This window comes from Scyliorhinus canicula, chromosome 21 (genome assembly GCF_902713615.1).
Source record: "Scyliorhinus canicula chromosome 21, sScyCan1.1, whole genome shotgun sequence".
Taxonomy (NCBI): domain Eukaryota; kingdom Metazoa; phylum Chordata; class Chondrichthyes; order Carcharhiniformes; family Scyliorhinidae; genus Scyliorhinus; species Scyliorhinus canicula.
In genome coordinates this window covers 39398231-39412431 of record NC_052166.1, presented here as the reverse complement: position 1 = coordinate 39412431, position 14201 = coordinate 39398231, and the positions used below count along the sequence as shown (strand labels likewise).

General features: G+C 44.7%; 1 protein-coding gene across 2 annotated transcripts in view; it reads left to right on the top strand.

Annotated features, from left to right (window-relative positions):
• Nucleotides 1-14201, top strand: part of LOC119955943 (multiple epidermal growth factor-like domains protein 9) — a 360694-nt gene that overhangs the window by 92121 nt on the left and 254372 nt on the right. For both annotated transcript variants that reach the window (XM_038782604.1, XM_038782603.1), the window contains exon 2: nt 7640-7841. In XM_038782604.1, the coding sequence (XP_038638532.1) occupies nt 7640-7841 (202 nt within the window). The remainder of the gene's footprint in view (nt 1-7639; nt 7842-14201) is intronic.

Below are 14201 nucleotides of genomic sequence, written 5' to 3'. Positions count from 1 at the left end.
ACAGTGCCAGGGACCCGGGTTCAATTTGGCCTTTGCATGTGGAGTTTGCATCTTCTCCCTGTGTCTGCATGGGTTTCCTCCGGGTGCTCCAGTTTCCTCACGCAGTCTAAAGATGTGCAGGTTAGGCGGATTGGCCTTGCTAAATTGCCCCCTAGTGTCCAAAGATTTGATGGGGTTACGGAGGTAGGGTGGGGAAGTGGGCCGAGGTAAGGTACTCTTTTAGAGGGTCAGTGCACACTCAATGGGCCGATTGGCCTCTTTCTGCACTGTAAGAATTCTATGGTTCTATGTCTATATGGGTCCTGACCAATATTGTTGGTCGCCTGAGTGACTGGTCGGTGGTACATTGAACAGTGTCTGATGCTAGTGGTGCAGTTGGTGGGATTTGGCATTTGAAGATATATTACAGACTTTGACCACTCACATGAGGTTATTGAATGTTTTGTGGCACTGCATCCAGTTCCTTGGTGCATGACTCCTGGCAATGACTGCCACGGCTATCTGGTTCCCCTGCCTTTTGGGAGTTAGCTTGGGGATCTCCTGGTCTCTTATGGGTGGAGCACGTCACCCTGGAACTTTTCAACCAAGGCCTCCAGTGCACTTCTTGAAGCCTGCCCTCTCCCACGCTCCAATTTGTTTGCCTCTCCCAGATCAATTTCACTCCCAGAATAACTTTCAAAATCTGCACCAGGAGAGACAATTCTCCCCTTTAAGGGACACAGGTTGGCTTTAAGTAGTGTGGGCTGGCTTGAACTCATGCCAGCCTCTTAAGGGTTTTGAGCCTCCCTACTGAGGTTAGCAGCCACTCAGAAGTGTAACCAGCACTGGAATGAAGTTGATTAGCAGGCAGAAAAATGTTGGTGTGCCGCATGTGTTGGAAACAAAGGTATAGGTGAATCCCCCATTGTGATCCCTGTACCCGTGTTCAGGCGCTTTAGAATTTAGTCCCCTTGGACCACTTTGTAAAATAACGGAACTAATCCAAGTACAAGAATAACCAGTTTGATATGAAACTGTTAAATGCTGTACGGATTTGGGCGCGAAAAGGAAAGACTCAGTGGATGCAGATTAATTGTAAACTTTACATTGGTAAAATCCTTGAACCTTGGTGAACGTCAGTCAATGCGAAATATCAGGGGGTGCAGTAGTGTTCTGGTTCATACCGAAAGCTTTGCAATTATCCATGTTTGAAATTCATGAGATTCTGACTGAAGCAGAAGTTCCAATTTGAGCCCTTGGTGGATCGCCCCTGACTCATTTCCCAGAATCAAAGGATTAAAACAATTCAAAACTTAAACCTTAATTGAAATGAGGGCAGTTGAAGCAGGCTATGGTACTGCTGAAATAACTGCACATTAACTAGAGCTAATTAAATAATTAGCAGCAAGGTAGAAAACGCAGTGTAGACGCTGTCTGTTGGCTGGGCTACAGATGAGGAATTTTTGGAATTGGATCACAAATTCCAGCATCCGTGACTGGGCTTATCAAACAATACCAAGGATGTAGCTGCATTGCTACGTCTGCATCACTGTGGAGTAACTCCCACTTCACAGCTACACTGAAGTGGTGGTTATTACCATAGCATCTCTTCCTGAGCTGATGACTGAATAGAAGAGTGTGAAAACCCCTGGGGTGGGCCATTATGCAGTGGTGCATCTTGACATCACCGTAAGGATGCGCAATGTCAAGCTCGATTTGAAAACTGTGCCAAGGTATCACTTGAACTTTAAGCGTTTTGTGAGTTTGCAGTGATTTAAATATTTCGAGATAGCAGGCACTCCTGCCCTTTCAGTGAAAATGTAACAAATAAAGGCTGCGATTACAGCTTTCTCCTGTTGAACTGTGAGCTAATCCATTTTAGTAGAAGGAACGTTTGTGTAGACTGTTTCCCAAATGGTAAGAATTAGGAAGTGTAGATGTATAAAGGGACCTGGGTGTCCTTGTCCATAAGTCATTGAAGGCTCACTGAAGGCAGCAAGCTATTAAGAAGGCTAATCAAAGCTTAGCCTTTGTGGCCCCCTTACCTCAGAAAGGATATTATTGCCATAGAGGGAGTACAACAAAGGTTCACCGGACTTGTTCCGGAGATGGGGAGTCTGCCTTATGAAGAGAGATTGGATAATTTAGGCCTGTATTCTCTTGAGTTTCGAATAATGAGAGGTGAACTGATTGACACCTACAAAATACTTAAAAGAAATAGGCAGGGTCGATACAGGTTCCGCTTGTTTGGTGAGTCTGTAACCAGGGGGCCACAATTTCAAAGGAAGGCGGATGCCACTAAGGACCAAGATGAGAGATTCCTTTAAATATCTTTGGAATTCTCTACCCCAGAGGGTTGTTGAAGCTCAGCTATTGGGTATGTTGAAAGTGGAGATTGATAGATTTCTGATGAGCAATAATTATTGGGGATAGTGGGTGTAAAAGGTACTGAAGTGTCCGATTGCCAGGATCGTATTAAATGGCGGAATAGGCTCGGTGGGCTGAATGGCCTACTCCTGATCCTATGTTCCAATGCTCCTAACCTATATCCCAGCAATATGAATCAGAGTCTGCCAGTCATTAACAAAGCCTTATCAAAGCTGGAACCATTTCATATCTGTAAGAATTTGAAATTGAACACAAGTCAAATAGTGGGAAACTAGTAGAATGGAAGGAACAGTTCAATGGATGGGATCCTCTGTCGGCGGGATCTTCCGCTTTGCTGGCAGCGCACTCACGCCCACGGATTTCCCGACGGCGTGGGGGTGGCCACAATGGGAAACCCCATTGGCCGCCTGCTGGGACGGAGGATCCCACTGCTGGCGGGGGAGCGCCGCAAAACAAGTCCCGCAGGACGGAGAATCCCGCCCATTACAAACCTTTAGTTGTGCAAAGGTTACAGACTTCAAGTGGCGGCAAAAATTCACACCAAAGTTATAAAGGCTTTTTATACCTGGCCTTGCTGGAGTAACATTTCTTGGTAGTTCAACTTAGAAAGAAACTGATATTTTATGAAAATAGACTGCCACTGAGAATTGTAAGAAATTCAGATAGTGGGGAGTAGAGTGATGGGGGAAGCAACAACATAGTAAGGAAAAACAGTTGCGTAACTTTTGCTTTACATTAAATCCCAATTTATTAAGACATAACTGCTTTTCAGTGAGAATGCTGAATACTTTCTTATATCCTTTGCCTTTAAGCTTAAGGCAGTGTTCTTCAAACTTTTTTTCCGAGGACACATTTTTGCCAACCGGCCAACCTTCAGGATCCAACCCGGTCGACCTTCGTGACCCACGCCGGCCGACCTTTGCGACCCACGCCGGCCGACCTTCGTGACCCACACCAGCCGACCTTAGTGACCCACGCCGGCCGACCTTCGCGACCACGCCGGCCGACCTTCGTGACCCACGCTGGCCGGCCTGCACGACCCACCATTTTCTCTTACATTGTTTGCTGCTGACAAAAATGGAGGAAATGGTTTTGAGTCCCTTTGACCCTCGTACACGCTCCTCCAATGGAACCTGTTGGATGAAGGTGAAGCCTTCCGGTGTCGGAAAGTATGGAAAGTCTCCATCTGTCCAAAGTTCTGAATTTTCTTCCTGTAAAATTTTATCAAATAAACCCCACCCCGAACTTGTAAAGAAAATGAGTAAAATAAATGAAAAAAATGAATAAAACCCCCCCCCCGAACTTGTAAAAAAAAAGAATAAAATAAATGAAAAAAATAAAAATTTAATGAATAAAATAAATGAATAAATAAATAAAAACCTCTACAGAACTTGTAAAACAAAAAGCTATAGCCGTTTAAAAAAATAGTGGCCGCACTGCACATACGTGCCCGATTTGCGCATGTGCGCCGATCATCGTGCGCGCACGCGCAATGCGGCCAAACATTTTTTTGAAATGTTCGCGGCCACTTGCAGCTGGCGTTATGAAAAGCCGGCTGCTGCGCCGGGATTTGCGCGATCGGGTGCGCCGTGGACAACGGCTCCGTGACATTCCCGACACCCGCCCTTGACCCACCCGCGGGTCGCGCCCCCGGCTTCGAATAACACTGGCTTAAGGACTCTGTGCAGAGTAAATGATTTATTTTTCTCCCTATGACAACAGTCAGCACTTTCCAGCTTCTAACAGATCAAAGGGGCAGCAGGGCAGCATGGTGGTTAGCATAAATGCTTCACAGCTCCAGGGTCCCAGGTTCGATTCCCGGCTGGGTCACTGTCTGTGTGGAGTCTGCACGTCCTCCCCCTGTGTGCGTGGGTTTCCTCCGGGTGCTCCGGTTTCCTCCCACAGTCCAAAGATGTGCGGGTTAGGTGGATTGGCCATGCTAAATTGCCCGTAGTGTCCTAATAAAAGTAAGGTTAAGGGGGGGTTGTTGGGTTACGGGTATAGGGTGGATACGTGGGTTTGAGTAGGGTGATCATGGCTCGGCACAACATTGAGGGCCGAAGGGCCTGTCCTGTGCTGTACTGTTCTATGTTCTATGTTCTATGTTCTAAATAAGGGGCGGGATTCTCTCAGTCCTGCGCCAGGCCGGAGAATCCCCGCGAACGGGCCACGCATCACCGACGCCTGCACGCGATTCTCCGCACTGAGGAGAATCAGCTCCATTGGCACCCCGTGGTTGGCGCGGCGCAGGTCCCGGGCCGCTCTGCGTGGCCGACCCGCCGATTCTACGGCCCGGATGGGCCAAGTGGCCGTAGGAAAAGAGCCAAGTCCCGCCGGCACCATTCTAACCAGCTCTGGAGCGGCAGGACCTCGCCGCGTAAGGGTCAGGTGGCGGCCTGTGGGGGTGGGGGGGAGGGGGGTGTCCGGCCCTGCGGGGTTGGGGGGGTGGGTGTCCAGTTTCCTCCCACAGTCCAAAGATGTGCCAGTCAGGTGAATTGGCAATGCTAAATTGCCCCTAGGTGGGGTTACAGAGATGGGGTGGGGGATTGGGCCGAGGTAGGGTGCTCTGTCAGTGGGTTGGTGCAGACCCGATGGGCTGAGTGGCCTCCTTCTGTACTGTAGGGATTCTAAAATTGTCAGGTTCAGGATTTCAGAAAAATGCATCAGCGCAATTTTGAACATGCAATTACTTACAAGAAGCATTCTTTCATTTCTGTATTGTAAACATTGATAGCTACATAAAAGTAACTTATAATAGCAATAAGCCTGATTTAATACTTAAACTGCAGCGCAAAATGGTTTGGATTTGAGAATAGTTGCCTTCTAATCAATGTGATACTGGCCTTATTTACAAGTGGATTACAAATCCAATATTTTGTCATGCTGAGTCCTCTTCATACCTAACATACTGAAGGAAGAAGGGGTCAAGTCTTTTGTATTTACAAAACTGGACAAGGAGACAACACCGAAGCATCCTAGCCTGGGTTCTAAGAGTTGCTTTGTTGCTGCTAAAAGTTCACCAACATAACAATAACCTTGGCTTTCACATTGTGAGACTACGGTAATAAGAGGGCAAAATTCCTTTATTTCAAAACCAAAGCAATTGTTTACATTTTGGAAATTTCTAACAGCACATTTTCAACTTGCCAGGCCAAGTGCAAACAAATGTGGCGGCAAGGCGGCACAGTGGCTAGCACTGCTGCCTCACAGCTCCAGAGTCCCAGGTTCAATTCCGGCTTCGGGTGACTGTCTGTGCGGAGTCTGCACTTTCTCCCCGTGTCTGTGTGGGTTTCCTCCGGGTGCTCCGGTTTCCTCCCACTGTCCAAAGATTTGCAGATTAGGGGGATTGGCCAGGCTAAATTGTCCCTTAGTGCCCAAAAGATTAGGTAGTGTGGGCTTAATAAGTAGTGTGTTCTTTCCAAGGGCTGGTGCAGACCCGATGGGCTGAATGGCCTCCTTCTGCACTGTAAATTCTATGATCTATATGGTAACTCAAATAGAGTGGTCCAAAAGGTGCCATTGTGATGGTGGATGAAATGTTTGATTGTGGATTGAGAAAGAGGAAATGTAAAAGAGCCACAGAATTGTCATCCATACCTGATTACTGGACACATAGTATGGAGTGAGAATACACTCTCTCTCAGTTCATCACAGAAAATCCTTCTAACAGACAAATGTGGAGATCATGCTATTATGGTCCCTTAACACCCGATGGAAGTGAAAGTCACAAGTTAAACTTTCAAAATGACCAAACTCCTGAAAATAAGTTGATCAGAATTATAGGCTGTGAGTTAATTTTAAACAGCGTTAGCCCGTTTCATTTTAGGTTTGATTGTAATCCTAATTTAACAGGAACCGCAGTGCTTTAATAGTATTTGATTATAACATTCTATAATGAGTTTTATTTTCAGCTTGAAGCTTATTAATTTTAGGCTAATATGTCCTCCACTTTGCCATCATGACTTGAAGAAGTTAAATAACCTTCTTATACCCACAGCCTTCTCTCAATCCAATTAATAATTGTCCATGTCTCAGCATTTCATTCACTATCATTCTACATTGGCTGGTCTGCCTTTTTTTGGTGAAATGATTTACCCTTCTCTTTGAAAATATGGAGAAGTTAAGAATATTCAACAGAAAATTTAAATTTATTCTTAATTTCCCACTAGCATAAATAATCATGTAATCACGAAAAAGCCAGTCTAATCCAAACCTTTAATCCAAACCTCACTATTTGTTAATTGTTTTCTGATCAAGTGACAGGTGTTATATGCTGGCAGGGTATGGTTAATCTGTCAGAGGTTCTCTCCACAATCCTCTCCTGAGATCGAGGTCATTATAGCACATTATAGAATTTGGTAGTTCATATAAAGGAGCTCTATATAGAATCATAGAATGGAATCATAGAATTTACAGTTCAGAAGGAGGCCACTCGGCCCATTGTGTCTGCACCGGCCCTTGGAAAGAGCACCCTACTTAAGTCCACACCTCCACCCTATCCCCGTAACCCAGTAACCCCAGCTAACCTTTTTGGACACTAAGCACAATTTATCATGGCCAATCCGCCTAACCTGCACATCTTTGGAGCAAACCGGAATGAATGGAGTAAACACATACAGACACGGGGGGGAAATGTGCAGACTCCGCACAGGCAGTGACCCAAGCCGGGAATCGAACCTAGGTCCCTGCCGCTGTGAAGCAACAGTGCCAAACACTGTGCTACCATGCAGCCCCTAATAGTCTGGCCTAACAAAGCAGCAGGAATAATAGGGTTAGCATCAATGCTTCACAGCTCCAGGGTCCCAGGTTCGATTCCCGGCTGGGTCACTGTCTGTGTGGAGTCTGCACGTCCTCCCCGTGTGTGCGTGGGTTTCCTCCGGGTGCTCCGGTTTCCTCCCACAGTCCAAAGATGTGCGGGTTAGGTGGATTGGCCATGCTAAATTGCCCGTAGTGTAAGGTTAATGGGGGGGATTGTTGGGTTACAGGTATACGGGTTACGTGGGTTTAAGTAGGGTGATCATTGCTCGGCACAACATCGAGGGCCGAAGGGCCTGTTCTGTGCTGTACTGTTCTATCTATCTATCTACACAGGATTCACAAGTAACTGGCAACGGTGGCGAGTTACTTCGCAACTGTGACAATCTGCTCATATTCAGAACATTTCCTCTTTCCATATAATGATTTATTTTGCAGCAGTTTGCTCGAGGTGATTCTTTAATTTCATGATGTATTCAACATTTGACAAATTCCTCTCTTTTCCCTCCCATTACAGAGTATAAATGTAACTGCAGTGTTGTTGGAAGCACCAATGAATCTCTGTGCAACACATCGTCAGGGCAATGTGATTGTCTACCTGGATACGTTGGTCTACAATGCAGTGACTGTGCGGAAGGGTATTACAACAGCACCATTAATGGACAGTGCACTCTCTGTGGATGTAATGACACAGGAGCAGTGCACTCCCAATGTGACAGGTAAGCACGTTATATTTCTTGCATTGCAACAGTAGAAAGGAGTAGCAACTGTGTCAATCAATTGCAAACACTGAATTCTCAGGGGAGATAAGCCAGTTACTTCGATAGAAACAGCAGAAGAATGGAAAATAGCAACGTTATAAGTAGTTCCTCCCAACTCCTCAATCTCCAGCATCAAGAATAAGGGTGTTCCAAACTGTGGGACACTGTCCCCACTGGGAGTCACGGGATAAGATTTTGGGGTGGCAACTCTGAGGCACCGATGGCTGATGTGGAGCTCGGACTGAATGCCAACAGCTGAGAAGCCCCTTTAAATCCTCACATTTATCTAATGATGAGAACGAGCTAACAGACAGACCTTTGAGGCCAGATTGCTGCTGCAAAAAATAGCCTGTGAAACGGTAGGTGTTCGTTCTTTGCTTTTAAAAAAAAACCTTGTAGTTGAAAAATTCCTACCATGTTGATCCTCTTCCTCGTTCCCCGCTGAGGAGGTAAACTCTACATCCCCACCAGCTCAGGAGCTAAAACAGGCCTGGGGCCACATGAAGCAATAAAATGGGGTAAAAAAAAATTGGTAAACTGATCTCGAAGCATAACACCAGCAGGTGCATAGGAGCAACATAACCTCCAAGTTTCCTTTCCATACACACACCATCCTGACGTAAAACACATATCACACTTTCTTCATCGTCCCTCGGTCAAAATCCTGGAACTGCCTACCTAATTGGAAGCACCTTCAATACAGAGACTGTAGTGGTTCAAGAAGAAGACCCACCTCCGCCTTCTCAAGGACAATTAGGGTTGGGCACTAATAGCTCATCAGATTAGCAATGTCCATATCTGGAGAATGAATGAAATGAAAGTTACATTGATTCATCATCTACAGTTTCTTAACTTGCATCAGTCATGAAGATGTCTGAGAGTGCTTTACAATCAAAAAGAAAAGTGTCCCTTTCTTTCTACAAGTTGTGACGGCACTTTATATTACAACTTATCAAGCCAAACAATTTCATTTATTGACTATTGGCAGAGAGGCTTGTTTTCAATTTTCACTAGCCTCTTTCTGGTCCTTCTCTAGCCTTTGTGGAACTCTTTACAGAATAAAATCAAAGTATATCCCTTTGTGCCCTAACTAAGAATGATGGAATGGAGTAAGAACTTACACCATGTGGCATTTTCTCATGCCGGTACAGGTTTGTGAACACTGGCTGCTTCCTACAACTTGTGCAAGTGGCCATGCTTAATATGTGAACGTATGGAAGAGAGAAGTTACAATTTGGATCATTCAGGTGATGGGTATCACAGTTGGGTCTGATAGCATCTTCACCAATATCTGCATACATTTCAGTGAGGAGTCGCTGGATTAGGAGCAGGACTGCAGCCTTATATTTCTCTTCCTGGCAAGTCTTTGTGGAACATTTAACTGAAGCTGCTACGTACATGATAGAAATTGCAACCTGCTTGCATTATTTTTCTTAATTAACAGCTAATCCACCAAAGACCCTATTTAACAAAGGTTCCAGATTGGAATTTATCTCCATTTCAAAAGGTAGAAAGCTCCCTGATTGACGTTGGAAAGATTAAAGCTGCCATCTTTGCAAATTCCTGGTTATCTATATCTTAACTTGATCTCCTCGCCTTGATTCCGTCACCCTTAACACTATTGCCCATTAAAAAAAAATCAATCTCAGTTTTGACATTTTTATTTGACTGCGCATGAGCAGTCTGTCTGGAAAAGAGAGTTTCAGGTTTCCACAATGCGTCTGATCTGTTTCCTGATGTTGCCCTTAAACAGACTGTCTCTAATTTTAACTTCTTTCTCAACTTTGCCATCAGAGAAAATGGACGAGACTCTCCAGTCCCCCAGCCGCAGGTTTCTCGGCAAAGCACCGTTCGCTCGCGGCGGGAGTCTGTCTTCCTGCCGCTTGTCGATGGGATTTCCTATTGAAGCAACCTTGTGCTGCCGGGAAACCCACGGGTGTGGTGTGCTGCCAGCGGGAAAAGAGAATTCCAGCGGCCGGAAAATTCCGGCCAACATTTTCTGTCTACCTCTGACAGTGGAGTCTTTGAAAAACTGAGCGACTGCATACTGTAAGACCCATGTCTCACTGAAACCTCCTTCGTTCCTCCGCATAGTTATCCATAGTTACGTGGAATGAACAATCTTTAATATCATTCTTCTTGTGTATGTTCCTAAATCATTGATGTCAATTAATATCAGAGGTAAAGTTAAAGTGGATCTCAACAAGTATCCCTGATTGTGCTTGCATCAGCACAACAACCAATACCTGCATTTATATTCCACTTTGAACATCGTAATACATTCAAAACATCTGAGTACTGCCATCCCACCAAACGGAAAGAAAATACATCAATTTCAATTTCCTCTCCTCTTGGCTTCATTCCTCTTTCCATTTCTCTCTCTGTATGATTACTTTACCTTTAATAGCCTGTGCCTGAATTCTCACAGCAACAATCTTAAATAGCATCTTATCTAATGTCTTTAGAAACTCCCACCAAGAGCCACCGCATGCCTTTTATCTATACACCCTGTGGTTTTCTGAAAAGAAATGCTATTAAATAAGTTGAGCGTTCCCAGCCACTTCCAAATTGATACCGACTGTTCCTGATCAGTGAACACCTCTTTAATTACTCACCAATGCCAGCTTCTAGCAGGGATTCTTAACTTTCTCCCACATTGACTCAAGCTTTGGGTGTGTATTTCTCTTTGTGTGCCGCAGTATACCCCAGGCTAGTATGACAATATATGGGGAATATATTCTCTGCTAGTTATTGAGTACGCATACGGAGGTGTGTTTGCTACAGTGGTGTTTGATTGATATTTACTATTTATCCTGTGATTTATGTGGCTGTACTGTAGCTTTTCCCAGTCTATCTGTCGTGGCAGTTTTAGTTATGTGCATCTTATAACGCAGGTGCATTGCGTTTCATTTTCTTTTTGCCGAGCAAAATGCCCTTGCTGTGATCTTCTCAACTGATTGAGCTTCTTCAACCATTTATCATGTTTCACCAAAATAGAATGCTGACCTCATCATCAGAGAATTGTAAGTTTGTGAGGAGTGTAAGGAAATCTGGTACCACCCATTCAGTAAGCACCCTTTATTCAGACATAAAATCAAGACGTATGTGGTTCACGTTTAATTATCTTTTACAGTACATCATGAGACAATCAATTCGACTTAAATGACCTTGTTAAATAAAAAAAAATCAACTTTCAAGAGTCAGGTGCTGTATCTTTTGTGGGCGGGCACTTCCTGGGTAATGAAAATGGATTTTTACTTTATGAAACACCTCAATATAAATATGTTGAACGTGTCAGCATATCCAGGGCTTTGAACATCAGTGTCACATTTCTCCAATATATACTGACACCATTATGAGATGCACCTCACATTGAGGGATATCTTATTATTTTGTACTGTATAAAGGAAATTGTCTGCTTCAAGGTGAAAAAGGTTAAATACTATCTATGCTGGAAACCTCCTGCAAGCAAAGTTCTTGTCGGAATTACAAATGTTAATAACAGGTTATATCTTACACAAATATAAGAGGTCTCACCACTTTATTTAGTTCTGATGCCTGATATAATAATGTGTTGAATGATTATACACCTCCGTGGTCCTTTGACCCCTTCAGTTCCTTCTCTTACACTGTACAGATACAAGGCCCCACACTTCTATTTTCCGATCTCTCGCTCTCTCTCTCTATTCATATTATTTTCGCGGAATTCCAATTTAAAGATGCTGGTACATTTTGCTGGTTTACAAAAATTCCTCACCTTATTAATCTGGTAACACAGAGTTGCTTTGAATCCTGTGAGGTTCTCCAATTTTGTCACCAAATCAATGCCATTGCTATCATTTCATACAGTAAATTTGGTGGGCTATCAGTAATAAACAAAGACTTTGCGCAGTATACCTCTGATGTATCAGAACAAGAAAGACCGAATGAAAGAGTGAGAGAACATTTAATTTGCCATGGCTGAGAAATGAAAAGACTGCAGTAAAAACAAAGTTCACCCTGTGACCACAACACGGTAGCAGTCTATTTCCAAAAGAAACAAGAATTCTACGCTCAGCACATTTCTTCAGATTTATACCCAGTCAATTTAATGGCTTTGTATTCCGGCTCATAACTAATAGATCTCTTCAGTTTTAATTTTTCAGATTCATAAATCTTTGCTGGAATCCAATATAAAAACTGGAACATGTTCTCAAATATTATCCCCAGGACACACAAAAGGATGTAGTCCGTGCCAAACATCCTGTAACCTATTCAGTTTTTGATGTAGCCCCAACGGGCTGGATGTTGACAGGGCCTGGTTACCTCAGCAGACTGGAGTCAGCGCAGTGGAAACTCGGAAGTGCCTGTTTCCCCACATGCTGTGGGGACCTCGGTAAGGGAATCAGGCCCCCAGGGGGTCGCAATCCCCAATCCTAGTAAGGGTTGCCTGATCCCATGCAAAGGCCGATCCTGAGATCTTTCTGTGGGTGAAGCTGATGCAGGGGTTGTAGGGGGGAGGGGGGGGGGGGGGGGGGGGGGGGGGACCCCTGCTCCTTATGGACCACAAACAGTGCTGTAAAGGCATTCAAAGCTGTTCTTGCCTCTCTTCAGTCACCAGGTTTCCTGAGGCCAGGGAAGCCTGGCCAATCACTGTCAAACCTGCAAAGTGGTTTAAATCAGAGGTTGCCACTCCACTAAAATATTTAAATTGCCAACCAACGTAATGGGAGTTAGTTGACTGCTCGACTCTTTTGCCCCGCGTCAGTATTAAACCATTCACCTGATGAAGGAGCTGCGCTCCGAAAGCTAGTGACTCCAAACAAACCTGATGGACTTTAACCTGGTGTTGTTCGGCATCTTACTGTGCCCACCTCAGTCCAACGTTGGCATCTCCACATCAGTATTAAACCTGAAATGGATAGGTTAGAGGGGGTTTCAGATTTAAAAACTTGTAACGTCTGACCTGACCCCAATCCACGATTTTGAATGTTAAAATCTAAGATGCAGAAGCGGAAGTAGGTCATTCGCCTTACTGAGTCTGCTCTGCCATACAATCAGATCACGAATGATCTGATATGATAATCCTCAATTCCACTTTCCCATCTCATATCCATTACCCTTGATTCCCTTACTCATTAAAAATCTGCCTACCAATATACTTACTAACCCAGCCTCCACAGCCCTCTGTAGAGAAGAAATTCCTCCTCATCTCGGTTTTAAATGGGCGACCCCTTGCTCTGAGATTATGCCCTCTGATCCTTGATTCTCCCACAATGAGAAACAACTTCTCAGCATCAACACTATCAACCTCCTGAGAATCCTCTATGTCTCAATAAGGTTGCCTCACATTATTTTAAACTCCAATGAGTACAGGCCCACCCTACTCAACCTCTACTTCATAACAAAATCCCACCCATACTTGGAACCAACCTAGTGAACCTTGTCTGGACTGACTCAAGTACCAGTATATCTTTCCTTGGATAAGGCGACAAAAGCTGTTCGCAGTATTCCAAGTGGGGTGTGGGGGAAGGGTGTTTGGAAGATCCGTGTTGGCAGGAAAGAGCTTAAGAAGGATGCAACCTATCTTGTGAGGATGGAGAGCCACTCATCCTCCCCAACGATGACAATCTGTTTTCACCTAGTGGACAAGATGCAATGGGCAAGATCCTCTGGCCTTCCCGCAGTGTGTTTCTCGGTGCCGGGAGGCAGCCGCCATTGGCCGTGAGTGGGATTTTCTAGTCCAGTTTCTGTCCGTGGGATTTGTCATTGAATCTACCCCACACCACAAGGAAACCCACGACACCCTGTCCTGTCGCCGAGGACCCGGGTTCGATCCGTGTGGAATTTGCACATTCTCCCCTTGTCTGTCTGGGACTCACAACACAAAATGCTATGCAGGGTGATGCGACCATCAATTCACACAAGACGATTAGTAGAAGTGAACAGTGGTTTTAATAAGCTAGATCTGTGCCTGCCTGAGACTGCTCTGTAATGAGTGATACCTACAGGCTGCAGGTTTATAGACCACCCCTGAGGGGGCGGAGCCACAGGCAGAGCCCACAGGGGCATCAACATAATACAATACAATACAGTGGTGAATTGCAGTAGCAATGCGTTCACCACACAGGGTAGGTGGAGTGGCCCTTAGTTGGAAGAAAATAATTGCATGCTCTAAATTTATAAAAAAACAATAAAGTCACAGGTTGTGGGACAGGGACAAGTTCCAGCAAATAACCTTTTTGTCTTTAATTGCCCTTCTTATAAGACGAAAGAATGATATAGCACAGGTGGAGGCCATTCAGCCCATTTTATCTGTCCTGGCTCTTTCAAAGACCT